At 42.9% G+C, this 20,391-nt stretch overlaps 1 protein-coding gene across 2 annotated transcripts in view; it reads right to left on the bottom strand.

Moving 5' to 3' along the window:
• Positions 1–3,240, bottom strand: part of TBC1D31 (TBC1 domain family member 31) — a 62,680-nt gene extending 59,440 nt beyond the window's left edge. For both annotated transcript variants that reach the window (XM_005688869.3, XM_018058533.1), the window contains exon 1: positions 3,022–3,240. In XM_005688869.3, coding sequence (XP_005688926.3) covers positions 3,022–3,098 — 77 coding nt within the window. In that variant the 5' untranslated portion in view covers positions 3,099–3,240. The remainder of the gene's footprint in view (positions 1–3,021) is intronic.

Below are 20,391 nucleotides of genomic sequence, written 5' to 3'. Positions count from 1 at the left end.
TTGAGACTCATTGGATGAAACAGTAAAATTATTTCTATCCAGTTCCTGACAAAGATTCTTGGCTTGACCAAACTTTAGTCAGGCTTCAGAACCTTCTCCTAGGCTCATCTGTACATTCCCTTGAAAAATCTAACTTTAGCAAGCATGCTCAGTCAGTTTAATCAGAACCCCCTACCTTTAATACCATCATCCTTGACACCTGATGGGGTTCCTCATTCTCCATCATCTCCCAACTGCTGTCTGATCTTCAGCAAGAATCCTGTGAGGTAGATTTACCCCAGATGTTTTCTCCTGGTAATTTTCCATCCTCTGACCCCTACCTCGCTCTCTGTTTATAACTTCCCTCTTGCTCAGGCTGTATTCCAAACCGAGCCCAGAACCATCAACTCCAGTTCTACACTGAGGTCTTGCTTCCTCTCTTGCAATAACAGTCCTGAATAATATCCTTTTCACCACTTTAACTTCTTTCCAGCTCTGATTTTTCTCTGACATTCCCGAAGGGGAGTGGGGAGAATGTATTGAGACAATAAGTAACATCAAGATGTTCCCTGGCAATTAAACTTCGACCAAGCAAAGGACTTTCCCCTCCAGTCTTTTTTCTATGTTTACTATGTGTGTGTGTATTACAAAATTACAAGATCATTGTTCAAAATATGGAAAATACAGAAAGACACTAATAATTTTATTATAACCGTACCATCATGACATAATCACATTTAATAGCAAAATTCTGTCTTTCTGACTTTTCATATAAATCACACATACAAGTATTTATTTTAGAACTGTTTTTCAATGGCTCATAATTTGCCTGATAGTGCTCCTCAGTCCTTAAACATAATAAAAACATCAAATATTTACTGAATACCCAGAAACATGAGACACTAATTCCCTAAGACAATCTTGCTGTTAAGTGCGATTATCTTCACTTACTACCTAAGATTAACTTGCCCAAGGCCACAGAGCTGGTGGGCGGACATCTACTTCAACTGCAGTCCCTCTGACTCCACAGTCAGCGCTCCCCACTCCGATGCCCTTCTCAACATCATAACAATGGGTGTTAATGAACAAAAAGAAACTATGTTTTAGTGGAAGAAACAGATAAGGACATTTTCACACAAATGTGAGTCATTTTCTGAATCTTGTATGTGTATCTAGATAGTAAGAAAAACAATTATTATGGGTAGGCATAATTTTTAGAACATTTAGAATCTCAGAAGTAGAGGCGGTGTTGGGACTTCCGTGGTGGTCCAGGGGCTGACAATCCACCTTCTAAGGCAGGCGACGTGGGCTCAACCCCTGGCGGGTGAACTATGATTCCACGCACCACAACTAGCATCCAGCACAGCCAAAACAAACAAACAAAATTTTTTTTAAAGAAGCAGAGGTGATATTTACATAAATTCCAAATTTGGGAGTGAAAAATCTATATGGAAGAATTCTTGTTCCAGACAAAATATTAATTCAATGGAGACGATGGGACGGCAACATTCCTGGAGGACTGAGAACAACCAGAAACCAAATAAGCTGATGGTATCAGGTGCAGCACTGTGCTTTTGCAGTTGGCACTCAAAGTCTACTGATTTTTTGAGAAGCAACCAAAGAATCAACAGAAAAATTACTAGAATGAGAAACACATGAAATATGATCACAAGTGAGGCAGTAAAGTCAATGGAATCCTAAGGGATTAAAAGCAGTAAGATTAACATGGCACCAATATGGCACCACTTTGGGACAAAGGCTCCCATTAAAGTCACACAAGAGCATCAAACAGGACAGAGAGGAGGGAAAAGAATGAAAGGAAGAGCTGGGGAGGAAGGGATGAATGGGCAGAGCAAGAGGATTCTTAGAGCAGTGAAAATATTTTGTATGAGACCATAAAGGTGGCAGGGTCATTATACATTTGTCCAAACCTACAGAATGTAGAACACGAAGACTGAATGTTAATGTAAACAGTGGAATTCGGTTGGTAACCATGCGTCAACACAGGCTGAGCAACTGCAACAAGCGTACTGCTCTGGTGGGGGACATTAATAAAGGTGTGGCTAGGCGTGTGTGGAGGCAAGAGATGCATGGGAAATCTCTGTACCTTCTTCTCAATTTTGCTGCGAACCTAAACCTGTCCTAAAGAAACAAAGTCTATTTTTTAAAAAAGCAGCAGCAACACTGACCTTACTAGAAGGCTGACCTACGCTGGATACACATTAATGCATAAACTCCGAGAGAACCAGAAGTTTGTTCCCTTCCACAACTGTCCCCCAGCGCTTAGAAGCTTGGCAAGGAAGTAGGTGCTCATCAAATAATTGATGAGTAGAATGCTTGCATGCCTGACTGCTAACAATGATTCAAGAATGGATAAAAGAGTCAAGGACGGCATTTGGAAAAGAGAGAAGTGCATTCTTCTCTGGCATCCGTTCCTCCTCCTGAGTTCTTTCCCAGATGTTATAATTAAATAAGTTACTGAGCATCTACCGCGTGCCAGGAATACCACAGGGATTCCGGGCTAATTAAAGGAGGCAGTCCTGGCTCCCATCAGAAGTGCAAACTCCCCAGCATAAATCAGGCCCTCCACGCTGATTCTAATTGAGACTCCTGTCCCCAAGACAGGGAAAGGGGGTCTCTAATGCTGGGAGGGATTGGGGGCAGGAGGAGAAGGGGACGACAGAGGATGAGATGGCTGGATGGCATCACGGACTCGATGGACGTGAGTCTGAGTGAACTCCGGGAGTTGGTGATGGACAGGGAGGCCTGGCGTGCTGCGATTCATGGGGTCACAAGGAGTCGGATACGACTGAGCGATTGAACTGAAGGATCATGAAACTCAAGCTACCTGCGTTTATCAGAGGTCACCCAACCGGGCGATCACGAGCAGGGAAAAAAACCAGAACCTCCGTCCGGTTCCCCGCACCCCCTCCCGAGACCTTCCCCAAACAAACCCGCAAACGCCTCCCCGAAGCCGCGGACCCGCCCCTCGCCAGCCTCCATCTCCCTCCAGCGCGCGCCTCCTCCCGCCGCGACCTGTACCCGTCCCGAGTGGCCGGGGATGGCTTGCGGTGCCATATCTTGCCGCTCTCCTTGCTGCCTAGGTCTGTGCTCTGCATGTCGCGGCTCCCGCGCGGCCGCCGCTGGCCCGGACAACGGTCCCGGCGCTTTCCCAGCAGGCGCCGCGCTCCCGGCCCGGGAAACTTCAAGCGCAGGCCGAGGAAGCAGGGAGCCCCCGCGTGGATCGTACCAAACGCGCGCAGGACGACGATATTTCTATTTACAGCTAGTCGGGCCTTCCCTCCCAAACTCCGCCCAGCCGACCCTTCCCGCTCTGGACGATGGAATCGGCCAACGACCGTCTCCCTTAGGCTCCGCCCCTTTCGCGGTCCGCCTCCCAAAGCCTTCTGGGAGTCGTAGTTTTCTGCAGGTGTAAATTTGGAAAACTCAGCAGTGGCCACAGGACTGGAAAAGGTCAGTTTTCATTCCAATTCCAAAGAAAGGCAATGCAAAAGAATGCTCAAACTATCGCACAATTGCACTTATCTCACATGCTAGTAAAGTGATGCTCAAAATTCTCCAAGCCAGGCTTCAGCAATACATGAACCATGAACTTCCTGATGTTCAAGCTGGTTTTATAGAAAAGGCAGAGGAACCAGAGATCAAATTGCCAACATCCGCTGGATCATGGAAAAAGCAAGAGAGTTCCAGAAAAACATCTATTTCTGCTTTATTGACTATGCCAAAGCCTTTGATTGTGTGGATCACAATAAACTGTGGAAAATTCTGAGAGAGATGGGAATACCAGATCACCTGATCTGCCTCTTGAGAAATCTGTATGCAGGTCAGGAAGCAGCAGTTAGAACTGGACATGGAACAACAGACTGGTTCCAAATAGGAAAAGGAGTACGTCAAGGCTGTATATTGTCACCCTGCTTATTTAACTTATATGTAGAGTACATCATGAGAAATGCTGGGCTGGAAGAAGCACAGGCTGGAAGAAACATAAGCTGGAATCAAGATTGCCGGGAGAAATATCAATAACCTCAGATATGCAGATGACACCACCCTTATGGCAGAAAGTGAAGAGGAACTAAAAAGCCTCTTGATGAAAGTGAAAGAGGAGAGTGAAAAAGTTGGCTTAAAGCTCAACATTCAGAAAACGAAGATCATGACATCCGGTCCCATCACTTCATGGGAAATAGATGGGGAAACAGTGGAAACAGTGTCAGACTTTATTTTTTTGGGCTCCAAAATCACTGCAGATGGTGACTGCAGCCATGAAATTAAAAGACGCTTACTCCTTGGAAGAAAAGTTATGACCAACCTAGATAGCATATTCAAAACCAGAGACATTACTTTGCTGACTAAGGTCCATCTAGTCAAGGCTATGGTTTTTCCAGTACTCATGTATAGATGTGAGAGTTGGATTGTGAAGAGGGCTGAGCACCAAAGAACTGATGCTTTTGAACTGTGGTGTTGGAGAAGACTCTTGAGAGTCCCTTGGACTGCAAGGAGATCCAACCAGTCCATTCTGAAGGAGATCAACCCTGGGATTTCTTTGGAAGGAATGATGCTAAAGCTGAAGCTCCAGTACTTTGGCCACCTCATGCAAAGAGTTGACTCACTGGAAAAGACTCTGATGCTGGGAGGGATTGGGGGCAGGAGGAAAAGGGGACGACAGAGGATGAGATGGCTGGATGGCATCACCGACTCAATGGACTTGAGTCTGAGTGAACTCTGGGAGTTGGTGATGGACAAGGAGGCCTGGTGTGCTGCGATTCATGGGGTCACAAAGAGTCGGACACGACTGAGCGACTGAACTGAACTGAACGTGGGCGCTTGGTATCGCCTTGGGAATTCTGATCTCTGGGTGCCTCAGTGGGTTTTAGACTTCCAAGGGAAGGAAAGAAAATAATTTTACCCGGTGGCCCCGGATTGTGTTTCACATTGCGTTTAGGGATTAAGAAGTTGTACAGACAACTAATAGAGAAGAAAGGACCCAAAGGCATGGAGAGTTAAAGGGTTCCTTTTACAGAGTATTCCAGTTCAGAAAGAATCTTGATAGTCTGCTCTTGTTGACCTTTTCACCATCATCATGAGTGTTGTTTCAGTTCCAAGTCTAGTTCAGTTCAGTCGCTCAGTCGTGTCTGACTCTTTGTGACCCCATGGACCACAGCATGCCAGGCCTCCCTGTCCATCACCAGCTCCTGGAGTCTACTCAAACTCATCTCCATTGAGTCGGTGATGCCATTCAACCATCTCATCCTCTGTCGTCCCCTTCTCCTCCTGCCTTCACTCTTTCCCAGTATCAGGGTCTTTTCAAATGAGTCAGCTTTTCGTATCAGGTGGCCAAAGTATTGGAGTTTCAGCTTCAACATCAGTCCTTCCAATGAACACTCAGGACTGATCTCCTTTAGGATGGACTGGTTGGATCTCCTTGCAGTCCAAGGGACTGTCAAGTCTTCTCCAATACCACCGTCCAAAAGCATCAATTCTTCAGTGCTCAGATTTCTTTATAGTCCAACTCTCACATCCATACATGACTACTGGAAAAACCATAGCCTTGACCAGAAAGAGGCTCACTATTATAGTGTCCAATTCACCAGACAGGCGTCAATAAAGCAGTGTGATCAACAGTAGGTTGTGTTGACACCAGAGAAATTCTTTCTGAAGACTATTTGCTTAGAACTTTCATAGTGCTTTGTGGCTGGTGTTTTGTAGCTAAGTTGTGTCGGGCTCTTTGTGACCCTATGGGCTGGTGGCCCAGCAGGCTTCTCTGTCCCTGGAATTCTGCAGGCAAGAATCCTGGAGTGGGTTGCCATTCCCTTCTCCAGGGGATCTTCCCAACCCAGGGATTGAACCAGAGTTTTTTGTGTCTCCTGCATTGGCAGGGGAGTTATTTACCACTAGCGCCACCTGGGAACTAGGTATCAAACATGCTTCCCTGGTGACTCAGATGGTAAAGAACTGGCCTGCAATGCGGCAGCCCTGGGTTCAGCCCCTGGCTTAGGAAGATCCCCTGGAGGAGGGCATGGCAACCCACTCCAGTATTCCTGCCTGGAGAATCCCCATGGACAGAGGAGCCTGGCGGGTTACAGTCCACGGGGTCACAAAGAGTCGGACCTGACTGAGCAACTAAGCACAGCAGGTATCACTCTTCTATAGTGCTTGAGGAGTATCAATTCATTTAATTCATTTAATCCTCACAGTGAACCTACAATATTGATAGTACCATTGTCCCCATCCTTAGTGCTCTGTGAGGTAGTGTTGGTTTCCTGAGGCTGCGGCTAAGACAATAGAAATTTATTCTCCTACCGTTCTGTAAGCCAGAGTCTGAATCAAGTGTCGGCTGGCTGCTCCCTCCAGAGGTTCTAGGGAAGACTCCGCCCCCCCACCTTTTTCTCTTCCAGCTTCTGGTGGCCGCTGGCTTCCTTGGTTTGAGACGTCACTTCATTCTCTGCCTCATTTTCACCACACCTTCTCTTTTCCTCTGATCTCTATCTCCAATCTGCCTTTACTTTTCCCTTATAAGAACACCTGTCGCTGGATTTACGGCCCACTTGGATAATACGGGATAATCTCAAGACCCTTAATTTACTTACACCTGCAAAGACCTTATTTCCAAATCAGGTATCACCCATACATTCTGGGGATTAGACCGTGGGTTTGTACTTTGGGAGCCCACTATTCAACCCACTACAGGGAGAAAAATCACTTTTTCAAAATTACACGGCCATGGTATTTTAAAAGCTCAAACTCGATCAGAAAAGCAGAACTCTCACAAAAATTTAGCAATGCAGATTTAGAAACTTTTTGTATTGTTATCAAGGGGTGGCCCTAAGAGACCAGACAACTCTTAATAACCCATCACAGAGAAGATGACTGCATTCCTTATTTTATTAGCTTTGAGACGGCAATAAACTGTGTATGAATGTTTGGATTATTATTCATGAAATTTAGGATGTTAAGCTTATGATCATTTAACTTGATTTCTTTAATTTTTTTTTTTTTTAGGCTGCACCATGAGTGGAGCAGGTGGGATCTTAGTTCCCAGATCAAACCACTGGATTTCCAGGGAAGTCCCTGTTGGTGCATAAGTCAAAACCCAGGTTATTCCCGCATTTGTGTCTCACACAGCAAACCATACAACATTTCATCAGTATCAGAGACAAATCTGCTGAATGATTTCCCATTAGGGAATGACTCTGCTTTAACCTGCCTGCAGCTCAGCTTGTATGGGTTGTCACAGCCTATGTGACCATTCAAGTCAATTTCAGATACGAATAAAGAGGTTTCTATATTACAGATGTTCTGGACACCCACTTTGCACTTACCTTCGGATTTAATTGGACCTGGTCTGAAGGTCAGGCTGATAATTGAAGAGATGTGCATGCTTCCAGTCATTATAGTCTCCCAATTTTAATAACCCAAGTCGGTAGACCAACTTGAAAGCTGAAAGATGTTCAGGCGTGTCTGACTCTTTGTGACTCCATGGACTATATGGTGCATGGAATGCTACAGGCCAGAGTACTGGTGTGGGTAGCCATTCACTTTTCCAGGGGATCTTCCCAACCCAGGGTTCAAACCCAGGTCTCCCACATTGCAGGCCGATTCTTTAACAGCTGAGCCACAAGGAAAGTCCAAGAATACTGGAGTGGATAGCCTGTCCCTTGGGTTATTAAAATAAATAATAAAAATATTTATTAACAAATATGTTTAAAATTTTAATATTATTTTAAAATAAATATTTTTAAAATGTTTATTTAAAAAAATATTTATTTATTTGGCTACACTGGGTCTTACTTGCAGCACAAGGGTTCTTCATTGTGGCATGTGGGATCTAGTTCCCTGACCTGAGCCCCCAGTCTAAGCCACTGAAGCACCAGGGAAGTCCTTCTAGTTCCATCTTGAATCATTACTTAGTCAATAACTGATGTATCCTATACATATATACATATATATTTTCTCAGCTTTACTGATGTGTAATTGACATTGAATAAACTGCACATATTTAAAGTATGTAATTTCATAAATTTTGACATAAATATATTCCTGTGAAACCATCACCATAATCAAGATAATGAATACATTCATCACCTCCAAAATATTCTTCCTGACTCTTTGCAGTCTCTTTTTATTCCTACCCCACCCTATCCACAGACAGCCACTGATCTGCTTTCTGTTTCTTAGATTAGTTAATGTAGAAATTTATACAAAGGAGTGTTAATTAGGTACTGTTTTTTTTTTGAGGAGGGTGGTCTGGCTTCTTTCATTCAGCAGAATTATTTTGAGAGTCAACTATGTTGTTGGGTATATCAGTGGTTCATATTTTGTTATCACTGAGTAGTATTCTATGGTATTTATATACCACAATTAGTGAGTATATTCACCTATTGAGGAACATTACCAAGAAAGCTGTTATGAACATTTCTGTGCAAGTCTCTGTATGTTTCCATCTCTGGCGAGTAAACTCCTAGATGTGGAATGGCTGGACCATATAGTAAGTGTAGGTTTAACTTTTTAAGAAAGCATCAAGCATTTTCAAAGTAGCTGTCATTTTACATCCCCACCGATACTGAGTAGTATAAGATATTTTCAGGTACTCTGCTTCTATGAGAAGTCTGTGTAATTATAGCCATTCTAGGGTATTATGGTACCTCATGGTGATTTTAATTTCCATTTCTAGAATGACAAATGACGTTCAGTATCTTCTCGTGATTATTTGCTTCTGCATATAACTGCTCAGATCTTTTGCCTGATTTATAATTGGGCTGTTTATTTTCTTATTATTGAGTTTTGAGGATTCTGTATATGTTCTGGATATAGGCCTTTTGTCATATTTAAGTTTCGCAAATATTTTCTCCCGCGTCTTGTTTTTTCATTCTCTTGACAGTGTCTCTGAATGAATAGAAAATATTAATGTGGATGAAGGGTTGACCAGGTCAGTCACTGTGGAAGGGCTCCAAACAGGCAACAGTTGGATGACAAGGTACGTTGACACATTGTGTAGGAAAGCTGACATTGCACAGGAAAGAGCTGTTTCATTAGTAAAACAGAAATGTGTGTCATGCTGCTAACTGACACAAAGCCAGGCCATGTTTTCCATTTCCTAGATGACTATTTGGCCCTGTAAGCAAAGGGGTTAGGAGGCCAAAGACATTACAGGTGAACTGTGACATTGTGCATCTCCCCCACCCTTTAAACATGAGTGAGGACAGAGAAGGAAAATCAAAGGGATATGCTCTGAGTTGCTTAAATAAATATTCATGCCTAGGGGTACTCATAAAACATACATGAAAGCAATCCAGGGTAGCATTTCATGTGGAATCAAAAGGATTTGGCACCTACAGCTGAAATGGTACAGTATCAAAGCAGAGGGGAAAGTGTGATGTTGATCTTGACAGGCAGCAAGATCATTCCCACATACTGTGAGAAACTACTCACATGGACGAGGGTTTCTAAAAGGCCTTCTCTTGACTAAAGGCAGGAGGGGACCAGAGGGTGAAGCTCCCATTTCCATGGCAGAATGGGCAGTGGTTGCAAATTTCCCACCTTTTTTTAAAAAAAAAATTTATTTATTTAATAGTTTGGTTGTGGTTGGTCTTTGTTGACGTACTCAGGCTTTCTCTAGTTGCAGCCAAGCAGGGGCTACTCTCTAATTGCTATCTGTGGGTTTCTCATTGCGGTGGCTTCTATTGTTGCAGAAGAGAAGCTCTAGCCCCCCGGGCTTTAGTAGCTGTGGTGCGTGGGCTTAGATACAAATAATCTCAAGAGGGGGCTTCCCTGGCAGTCTAGTGGTTAAGTCTTTGCCTTCCAATGCAGAGGGTATGGACTTGATCCCTGGTCAGGGAGCTAATATCCCATATGCCTCCTAGCCAAAAAACCAAAACATAAAAAGCAGAAGCAATATTGTAACAAATTCAATAAAGACTTTAAAAATGGTCCACATAAAAAAAATCGTAAAAAAATAACCTCAAGACCGTACATAAAAAATTTTTAAAAGACCATATATAATAGTAAAAAGGAGTATAATAACTAAGAAGTGATAAAATAAGTAACTAATAAGGACCTACTATATAGCACAGGGAACATTAATCAATACTCTGTAATGACCTATATGGGAAAAGAATGTAAAAGAGTGGATGTGTGTGTGTGTGTGTATATATATGTGTGTGTATATATATATATATATATATATGTATATATATATATATTCTGATTCACCTTGCTGTATAACAGAAACTAACGCAACAGTGTAAGTCAACTATATTCCAATAAAAATTAATTTAAAAAAAGAAATGATATGTTTTGATTATGTATTATCTTTTTAAAAATGTAATTCATTTCAACCTAAGTTAGTATAATTTAACAGTTAATAATTGATTCTGAAAATTCCACAGTTCACTCTTGTAAGCTAACATGAGCCTGCTCCAACACTTCAGTGTTTCTTACTTTCATCAACTTGTTATTGTTGTTGTTGTTTAGTCACTAAGTCATGTCCAAGTCTGCGACCCCATGAACTACAGCCAGGCTTCCCTGTCCTTCACTATCTCTGAGTTTGCTCAAACTCATGTCCATTGAGTCTGTGATACCATCCAACCATCTCATCCTCTGTTGCCCCCTTTTCCTGTCGCCCTCAATCTTTCCCAGCATCATTTTCAGTTGACTATTGCTGTGTAATACCCTACCTCAAAACTTATTGGCTTAAAACAAAACTGATTTCCTGTTTTTCACAATCCTGTGAGTTGACTGGGCTCCGCTGAACAGTTCTTCTGCTTCATATGATGTAGCCAAGGTCACTCATGTTTGCATTCAGCTGAAGTTGAATCCTGGAGCATCCAGGATGACGTCTCATCTATCAGTGCTTTTCTCCATGTGGCCTCTGGACCTTCAGGAATCTAGCCTGAACTTTGTTCTGGCTCCCAACAAAGGAATGTTCCAACAGGACAAGCTTGAAGGTATCAGTGTTTAACAAGCTTCTGTTTCTATCACCATGCCTGCCAATGTCCCATTGGCTGAAGTAGGCCATGTGATCATGTCTAGACTCAGTGTAGATGGGAACTATGCTTGGGCAGGAATTCAGAGAGATGTGTTTTGTTGGAGGCTACTAATAAAATGGTTGACCACAGATGACCTCAGAAAATATCAGGGCACATTCGGAGGGAGTCCACACAGGAACAAATAGTCTTTGAGGGGCGTTGAAGGGTTGTCCTACTACGCGTGTGTGGAGTTACAAATGAAGGAGGGAGAGTGGACCAGCACCACATGTAACTCAATGGTTCTCAACCGGGGTGAGTTTGCTCCCTGAACCCCAGAGGATGTTTGGCCATGTCTACAGATATTCTTGGTTATCTTAACTGGTGAGATTGTCATTTGCTGCCAGTCATCCTTTGCACGGGGAAGGCTCTCACCAACCAACAACTGTAAACAGCACCAAAGTGTCAATAGCACCGCGGCTGAGAATCCCTGTGTGTGATCTCACAGCACGAATGTGGCTTGTTCAGTATCTGTTTTCTCTTCCCAACACGTTTTCCCCTCCTGCTGCTGACAGCATGTACAAGATATAACATTCTCTCAGAGCTTTCCAAACGCACGTTAGCCTACTTGGATTGGCTTCAAACGAATGTGACAGATGTAGCCTTCCTGGCTCCAGCGCCTTGCCAGGCAAGCATATGCATGTTTTGTACATCACATCTGCAACTAAAATTCCATGACTAAATGAGGACACACCTCCAACTCCCAATAAAATATCTCACATGACTTTTCCTCCAGGTTTTCCAGCTCTCAGAATCTCTTGATATCTCTCTTTAGTCTCTTCTCCAGGGAAGCTAGTCTGTTCTTTTCCTCACTATGTTAAAGTTACATTTGCCCTCTCTTTGCAAAGGCGTACTCACTCATTGGTTCAGTAAATGTCAATGAAGCGCCTACTTCTGGCCAGGGCTGTCGTGGGTGCTGGTGTGTAACAGGAAAGAAGAGAAAGTCAGTCGCCTTTGCGTGGAGCTGGCATGCTAGCTGGGGAGACAGACAACTAAAGAAAGAAATGATATCATGTTAGGTAATGAAAAGCAAAGAAAATTTTAAGTAGGGTAAAGGGACGAGAGCAATGGGGTGGGGTGATACTTTGATTAAGGGGTTTAGGGAAGATACCGCCTGAGGGGTGATGTCTGAGCAGGGGACTGGACACTAAGCAGGAGGGAGACACAAAGACGGGTTTCCTGTAATGTGTTCAGCACCCTGAGAGCTTTTACTTATTTATTTATGGCTGTGCTGGGCCTTCATTGTTGCGCGAGGACTTTCTCTAGTTGGGGTGCAAGGGTTTCTCATTGTGGTGGCTTCATTGTTCCTGAGCACAGGCTTCTAGGAGCACAGGCTTTGGCGTTGTTGCTCCGTGGTTTGTGGAATCTTCCTGGACCAGGGATCGAACCTATGTCCCCTGCATTGGAAGGCGGATTCTTATCCACTGTGCCTCCAGGGAAGTCCCATGTGGGAGCTTTGTATTTGGTTTCCAGGGCTGTCACCAACTATCACAAACTTGGTGACTTTGGGTGCTTGCGTGCTTAGTTGCTCAATCGTGTCTGACTCTTTGTGACCCCATGGACTGTAGCCCGTGAGGCTTCTCTGTCCATGGAATTTTCCAGGCAAGAATACTGGAGTGGGTTGCCATTTCCTCCTCCAGGGGCATCTTCCTGACCCAGGGATTGAAACTGCATCTCCTGTGTCTCCTGATTCTTTACCCACTGAGCCATCTTAAAACAACCCAAATGTATCTTCTCAAATCTCCAGGAGCCAGAGATCTGAAACTGAGGTACTGGCAGGGTTGGGTCTTCCGGAGGCTCTAAGGAGAGTCTGTTCCCTGCCCCCCTTATAGCTCCAGGTGGCGGCCAGCAAGCCCTGATGTCCTTCGTCTTGCAGATGCATCACTCGAATCTCTGCCCTTGTCGTCACACGACCTTCTCCCCTCTGTGTGTCTGTGTCTGTTTTCTCTTTTTATAAGGACACCAAGTTATTGCTAATCCAGTGGTTTAGCTCACCCTAATCCAGCCTAGTTTCATTTTAACTTGATTACATCTGCAAAGACTCTATTTTCAGATAAGGTCACGTTCACAGGGTACTGGGGGTTAGGGCATTACTATATCTTTTGGGGGAATATAATTCAACCCATATCATGATTGTTTTGGGATTATCACAATGACTGGGGGCACCACTGGCATTTAGGTCAGGGGCAAGGATGCTTGGCTGACATCCTGCAGTGTATAAACTGATCCCACACCCTTTGGAATGTTACCAAGCTATTCCTGTAAATGAAAACTGTATTTGGGATAGTTAAACTAGAACCAAATTCTGTTTCACATATAAACATAAAGGATATTTACAGGGATTTTACATACACTAAATTTTCCTAGAGTGCAACTACCATATGGATTGAGGCAAGATTGTACTTATTTTCTTTCTCCTTTTTTAAAAATTGAAATATATTTCACATATAAAACTGTATAAGTTTAAGGTGTGCATACTTGTTCTTTCTAATGTATGTGTGGGTGTATTCTTATTTTCGCTCCTATATTACATGAAAAATCGCATTATATATATATATATGTGTGTGTGTGTTAGTTGCTCAGTCGTGTCTGACTCTTTGCTACCCCATGGACTGTAGCCGGCCAGGTTCCTCTGTCCATGGAATTCTCCAGGTAAGAATACTGGAGTGGGTTGCCATCCCCTTCTCCAATATATGTGTATACATACACATACTATGCTGCACTTTCTCTTTTTCTCTCATCAAAAGTATCCTGGATGTCACTCCATGTGTATTTGTAGAGATCTTCCTTATTCTTTGTTTATAGCTGCATGTTATTCTAATGTGTGAATGTACTATAGTTTACTCAAACTATTTTCTATGTATAGAAATTTAAGTTCTTTCCAATATGTTGCAGTTACAAATAACACAATAAATAACCTTGCATGTAACTTTAAAAATATATATATATATTTTGTACTGTTATAGGTTTATCTTCAGGTTGAATTACCAAAATTGACATTGTTAGATTAAAGGGTAAATGTATAAGTTTGAGTGAACTCCGGGAGTTGTTGATGGACAGGGAGGCCTGGCATGCTGCAATTCATGGGGTTGCAAAGAGTCAGACACGACTGAGCGATTGAACTGAACTGTTTCTATTGTGATAAATTCCCTCCCTAGGGGTACTGATTTTTGCCAGTTTAATAGGTGAGAAATAGTATCCGAGTATGGTTTTAAGTTGCATTTCTCTTATTATGAGAAAAGTTGAATATCTTTCAAAATGTTTTCAGTTCAGTTCAGTTCAGTCTTTTAGTTGTGTCCGACTCTTTGGGATCCCATGAATCGCATCACGCCAGGCCTCCCTGTCCATCACCAACTCCCGGAGTTTACCCAAACTCACGTCCACTGAGTCGGTGATGCCATCCAGCCATCTCATCCTCTGTCATCCCCTTCTCCTCCTGCCCCTAATCCCTCCCAGCATCAGAGTCTTTTCCAATGAGTCACCTCTTTGCATGAGGTGGCCAAAGTACTGGAGTTTCAGCTTTAGCATCAGTCCTTCCAATGAACACCCAGGGCTGATCTCCTTGCAGTCCAAGGGACTCTCAAGAGTCTTCTCCAACACCACAGTTCAAAAGCATCAATTCTTCGGCGCTCAGCTTTCTTCACAGTCCAACTCTCACATCCACACATGGCTACTGGAAAAACCATAGCCTTGACTAGATGGACCTTTGTTGGCAAAGTAATGTCTCTGCTTTTGAATATGCTATCTAGGTTGGTCATAACTTTTCTTCCAAGGAGTAAGTGTCTTTTAATTTCATGGCTGCAGTCACCATCTGCAGTGACTTTGGAGCCCAAAAAAATAAAGTTTGACACTGTTTCCACTGTTTCCCCATCTATTTCAGGGTAATATAATTCTTGGTGAAGTATCTGTGTATTTTGCCCACGTTTCTGTTGAGTTTTTGGTCTTTTTTTTCCCTCAGTTTTTACAAGTTCTTTATTTCTTTGGGGATATTCATCTTTTATCTGTGGGTATACCTTGAAACTATTTTCTTTCAACTTTATCTTTATTTTTGGCTGCGCTGGGTTTTGGTTTCACTGCTGTGCGTGGGCTTTCCCTAGCTGTGGCAAGGAGGGGCTACTCTTTAGTTGTGGAACACTGGCTCTTGGGCACCCCGGCTCAGTAGTTGTGGCACATGGGCTTAGTTGCCCTGAGGTATGTGGAATCTTCCTGGACCAGGATCAAACCCATGTGCTCTGCATTGGCAGGTGGATTCTTAACTACTGTATCACCAGAGAAGTGCTATAATATTTGGAGCCGCGTCTTTTGAGTTGTTTTGCAGACACTGAAACCCCCACCAGATGGAAGAAGTTAAGTGTATGGTGCCCGCAAGCACATAGACCCCAGACCTGTTGGAACCAAAAGCCTGAGGATGGTAACTCCTGATTACCTCACCACAAATCAGTCAAAAAAGTGTCCACGAGCTGACTATGCCCTGCTCCTTGCACACTATAAAACTCCCACACAGTTCTGAGGGCAATTGCCCACTGTGGCCCCCTTTGCCTGGCAAAGCAATAAAGCTACTCTTCTTTATTTCACCCCAAACTCTGTCTCTGAGCTTCTACCCAGCACCAGTGAACAGAGCCTGAGTTTTGGCAACAACAGTGTGAACAGTAATGGAGCCGATGCCCAGAAAACACAACCACAGAGCTTGGTAAACAGCAGGCTCTCAACAAACAAACCACAACCTCGATGCAGGTGGCAGGTAATACTGTTTCCCCATTTGAAAGAGTCAACTAAGAGGTTAGTGACTTGCCTGTGGTCACACAATCAGCAGAGGACAGAGATAGGACTGGAATCCAGGTTGATTCTTCTACACTGTGTAGAAGGCTGCTTATTTAGTACACACACACACACACACACACACACACACACACACACACAGACATCAGAATAACAAATAGGAAATGCTTTACATGCTATTTAGTAATCCCCTTGTCTCCCAGTCCAGTGTGCCAAATTTTAAAAAATCCCTGGCACATGACTACAAATACAGGACTGGTTCTGCCAGGTATATCAGAGATGAATTATTATTCTTGCCATAGCTTCTTCATCTACAAGACGGGGCTAACAAAACCCCCCTCCTACTAGTTAACATAAAGATTAATTACATCTTTGCAGTGTGCTTTGGATATCTTGAATCTACAAGGCACTCAGATGGCAGTCATTCCACTGGGATGGTGTTCCTATACAACTGTTGTGACAGAAGGTATTTAAGTCATCAGTTCCCTGTCAGTGCCACTCAAAAGCGCACTGCTGAGTGTCAGCACTAGGCAGTGTTGTGTTCTCCATTGTTGGTGTCCCTCCAATTAAAGAAAAGTATTTATTTATTTGGCTGTGCTGGGTCGTAGCTGAGGCACACGTGACCTTTCAGCTGCGGCATGAGAACGCATAGTGGTGGCATGTGGGATCTAGTTTCCTGATCAGGGATTGAACCCAGGCCCCCTGCATTGGGAGTGAAGAGCCTCATCCACTGGACCACCAGGGAAGTCTCTCCCTCCAATTTTTAAAGTTCTTTTTTCTTTGTTTAAAGAGAAAAAAAATAGAAAATATATTTTGGACATAGCAGGAGAGACATAGTTCAGGTTATCCTAACCACTAGGCCACCAGGGAACTTCACAAATTTGTGTTTCTAAAGTCTGAAGTTGAATTTCAGAGTGAACACTCTCAATTCTAGAACATGACCCAGAAATAAATCCTGACAAACACTGGGTGAATGTTGTCTTGTTCTTTTTTTCTCCTCTCATGCACCTTACTTACAATTTAATCAGAGAAACCTTATTTAGCCCTGCACTTAAGCTAGATAACCCACTTTCTCTCACTGTACCTTGGATATGATGTGTGCATGCATGCTAAATCGCTCCAGCCACATCCAACTCTTTTGCGACCCTATGGACTGTAGCCCACCAGGCTCCTTTATCCATGGGATTCTCTGGGCAGGAATACTGGAGTGGACTGTCATGCCCTTCTCCGGGGATCTCGCAGACCCAGGGATTGAACTCTAGGCTCTTACGTCTCCTGCGTTGGCAGGCAGGTTCTTTACTACTAGCGCCACCTGGGTTATGATGGGTAGTGGCTAAAAGAAAATGAGAGATTTGGGAAGGAGCCACAGGCAAATTTTCCAAATGTTGTTATTTATACAGCATTCTTACTTTATTTTATATCAAAAGTATCTTCTCATAAAGTTTGTACCAATGTACATTCCCAACAGCTTTGTACAGGTAAGCGGTTGCTTCACATATTGGGTTGGCTAAAAAGTTCATTCAGGTTTTTCTGTATGATGTTCTAGAAAGACCCAAACAACTTTTTGGCCAACCCAATATTTACTGTTTGATATCCATTAGGCCCCCAAATATTGTATATGCTTCTTAGACTATGGAATATTTTGTGCCTTTTTGTTATGTAAAAAATGCTTTTGTTAATTAACATCGAGGACGTGGTGCTGAGGAATGTTCTCAAAAAATAATAGACTGATTGAAACTTTGCAGTCTGAAGTTATATCCTGGTGGATGGAACACCCTATTCTTGCTGAAGGACCTGAAGAATATGGGTCATTGTGACACAGGCTGTTAAGTCCAAGCTCAAAGCTTTAGATGAGGAGTTTTCAGGCCAAACATCCTACATTTATCTTAATTTTGAGATTTCCAAGGAGAGGACCCGGGATCAGCTTCTCAGCTTAGGCTTAGGTCTGATGTTAACACTTTTATACACAGCTCCTCTCTGTTCTGAGCCTATCAAAACGCTGCTTCATTGAAATTATGCCAGAATTCTGCCCTTCTTTAGAATCCAATAAAGACCTTAGTCTCTTTTGTTTAGCAAGATGTCCAGCTTCCTCTGGAGTGCATTCTCCCCCACCAGCAAATTAAGAACTCTAACCCTCTGGACTAGAAGTGTGTTCCTAGTGGTTTTTCTATTGGCTGGCTGCATCAGTCTTAAACTGCAGGTCCTGATATGATCTGGCCAACCAACATGGCTGTTCTCTTGCTCACTGTACATCCCCCGCTGGACAGTGCCTGCTTCACCTATACCTGACTCACATGGCTGGCGTCCTATCCCTGACCCAGCTAGTGATTGCTCTAATCTTTAGATCCGAACATCTTCCCCAGGATAGCTTATCAAAGGAGCAGTGAAGGGCACACTCCTCCGCTAGTTTCCCTGGTAACCAATGACCCAACCTGATGCCAATTTCCCCATAACTGGTAACTTCCCCCTTTCCCAAGTAGCAAAAACTGCTACCATGTCTTGACCACCGTCTGCCACATATGGTGAGGTGTTGCTCCAGGACCTTGCTTCAGAAGTGTAAACTACCTTTATCCATTAAACCATTGATGTCTCCATGGTTGAGTCTGGGCTCTTCCTTTGGCCTTTAAAAAAATTTTTTTTTCTTTATATATATATATATATATATATATATATATATATACACACACACATATAATTGAAGAATAGTTGAGTTACAATGTTTCAGGTGCACAGCAAGGTGATTCAGTTATATGTATAGACATATGTTATTTTTCAGATTATTTTCCATTATAGGTGACTACAAGATATAGACTATAGTTCCCTGTGCTATACAGTAAACCTGTGATGCTTGTTGCATATCTTTTTGTTTTTAATTAAAAGCCTAGCATTCTATTCATACTAAGTTAAACAAGTGGAATCAAAATATCATACTTTTTTTCAGTTAGACAAAAATTCACAAGTTTTCTAAAAGATATATTATACATACTATTTGTATAAATGTATACAAAAGCTTTTCTACAGTGCTTGATAGTCTTGAGAAAGATTAATAACAAAAAGAGATGGAAAATTGGAAAACATAAACTAAGTGAAATGGGAGCACTACATATGAAATAGAAAATGTGAAATGAACTGATAAAAGTAAAAGATCATCATTTCTTTGGTCTTGAAGCTGGGCATGTAAGGGGCTTGTAGGGTCTGCAGGGTGCAGCCCAGCAATCCTACATCTGAAAACAACCAGAAAACATCTACTCTGCATCCTTTGATGTATTCCTTTAAAAGCCTGATGGATTTTCATCTACTTGTAATTTAAGTCCTACCCAGCAAACTAGATTGAGTCTTGATCATTTCTGCTTTCAGTTCCTTCAACAATCCGAGCCAGTTGGAGCTGTTGACTGAAAAAAAACTGCATAACCTAAAAGTCATGAGTTAGGTTTTATTTGAGGAATTTACTTCCCAGGTAGTGCGAGTGGTAAAGAACCTGCTTGCCACTGCAGAAGACACAAGAGACACAGGTTCAATCCCTGGGTCAGGAAGATCTCCTGGAGAAGGAAATGGCAACCCACTCCAGTATTCTGGCCTGGGAAACCCCATGGACAGAGGAGCCTGGCGGGGCTACAGTCCACGGGGGTCGCAAAAGAGTTGGACACAACTTAGTGACTAAACAACAACATAGCTCTGAAGAACTGCTCTGAAGAGGCAAGGGAGAAGTCAGGATGTATAGGAGGTTTTGCTGAAACAAAGCACATAGTCAAATATGAAAAGATTAGTACTAATCACAAAAACCAGACATCTCAAGTTAATGGTTTAGTGATTTCCGATTTACGGGAAGATGCAAGAATCTGGCTCATTGAAATTATACCTTAGATATGCATCTTAACTATTTAGAGCCAGTATCCTGCTTTCCTCCTGGGCGCCCACTATCTGGGTGCTGCAGTGGCTGATGGCTTGATGGCAGGCAATAGTCACTGTTTACTGAAATGGAAGTCAACATTCTTTGTTTACCGACATGGCAGGGAACATTTTTATGTGTGTGCAAAGTGGCTATTTTCTCTGCCTGGAAAACTCCTCAGAGTTTTGCTTGGGGGGCGGGGCTCAGCTCAAGGGTCACCTCCTGCAAGTTCTCTTTGACCATTTTCATCTAGAGTGGCCATCTCTCAGGAACTTCTCCAGTTGTCCAGTGGTTAAGACTCAGTCTTTCATTTCAGGGGGTTCAGGTTCAGTCCTTGGTTGGGAAACTAAGATCGTATATGCTGCAGAGTGCGGCCAAAAATTAATAAAATCTGAAAAAAAATATTTTAAAAGTGGCCATCTCTTCCCACACTTCTGCACTCCCGCCCTGCCACTCTACCCTCTAATATCCTAATTTATTTTCCTTATTTTTCTTACCACTCGCTTGTAATTATCTTATTCAATTATTTGCTCATTACCTCCCTATCTTGGTTAGTATGTAAGCTCCAGGGGAGAAGGTACAACAGCTCTGATTATTGCATCACCTCCAGGGTTTAGAACCCTATTTGGCACTTAGCAAGCCCTCAACAAACTTTTGTCCGAAACAATGAACAAATGAGCAGCTACGTGGTAGTTTAATTTCCTC

This window comes from Capra hircus, chromosome 14 (genome assembly GCF_001704415.2).
Source record: "Capra hircus breed San Clemente chromosome 14, ASM170441v1, whole genome shotgun sequence".
NCBI lineage: Eukaryota > Metazoa > Chordata > Mammalia > Artiodactyla > Bovidae > Capra > Capra hircus.
This window is presented reverse-complemented; position numbering and strand designations above follow the sequence as displayed.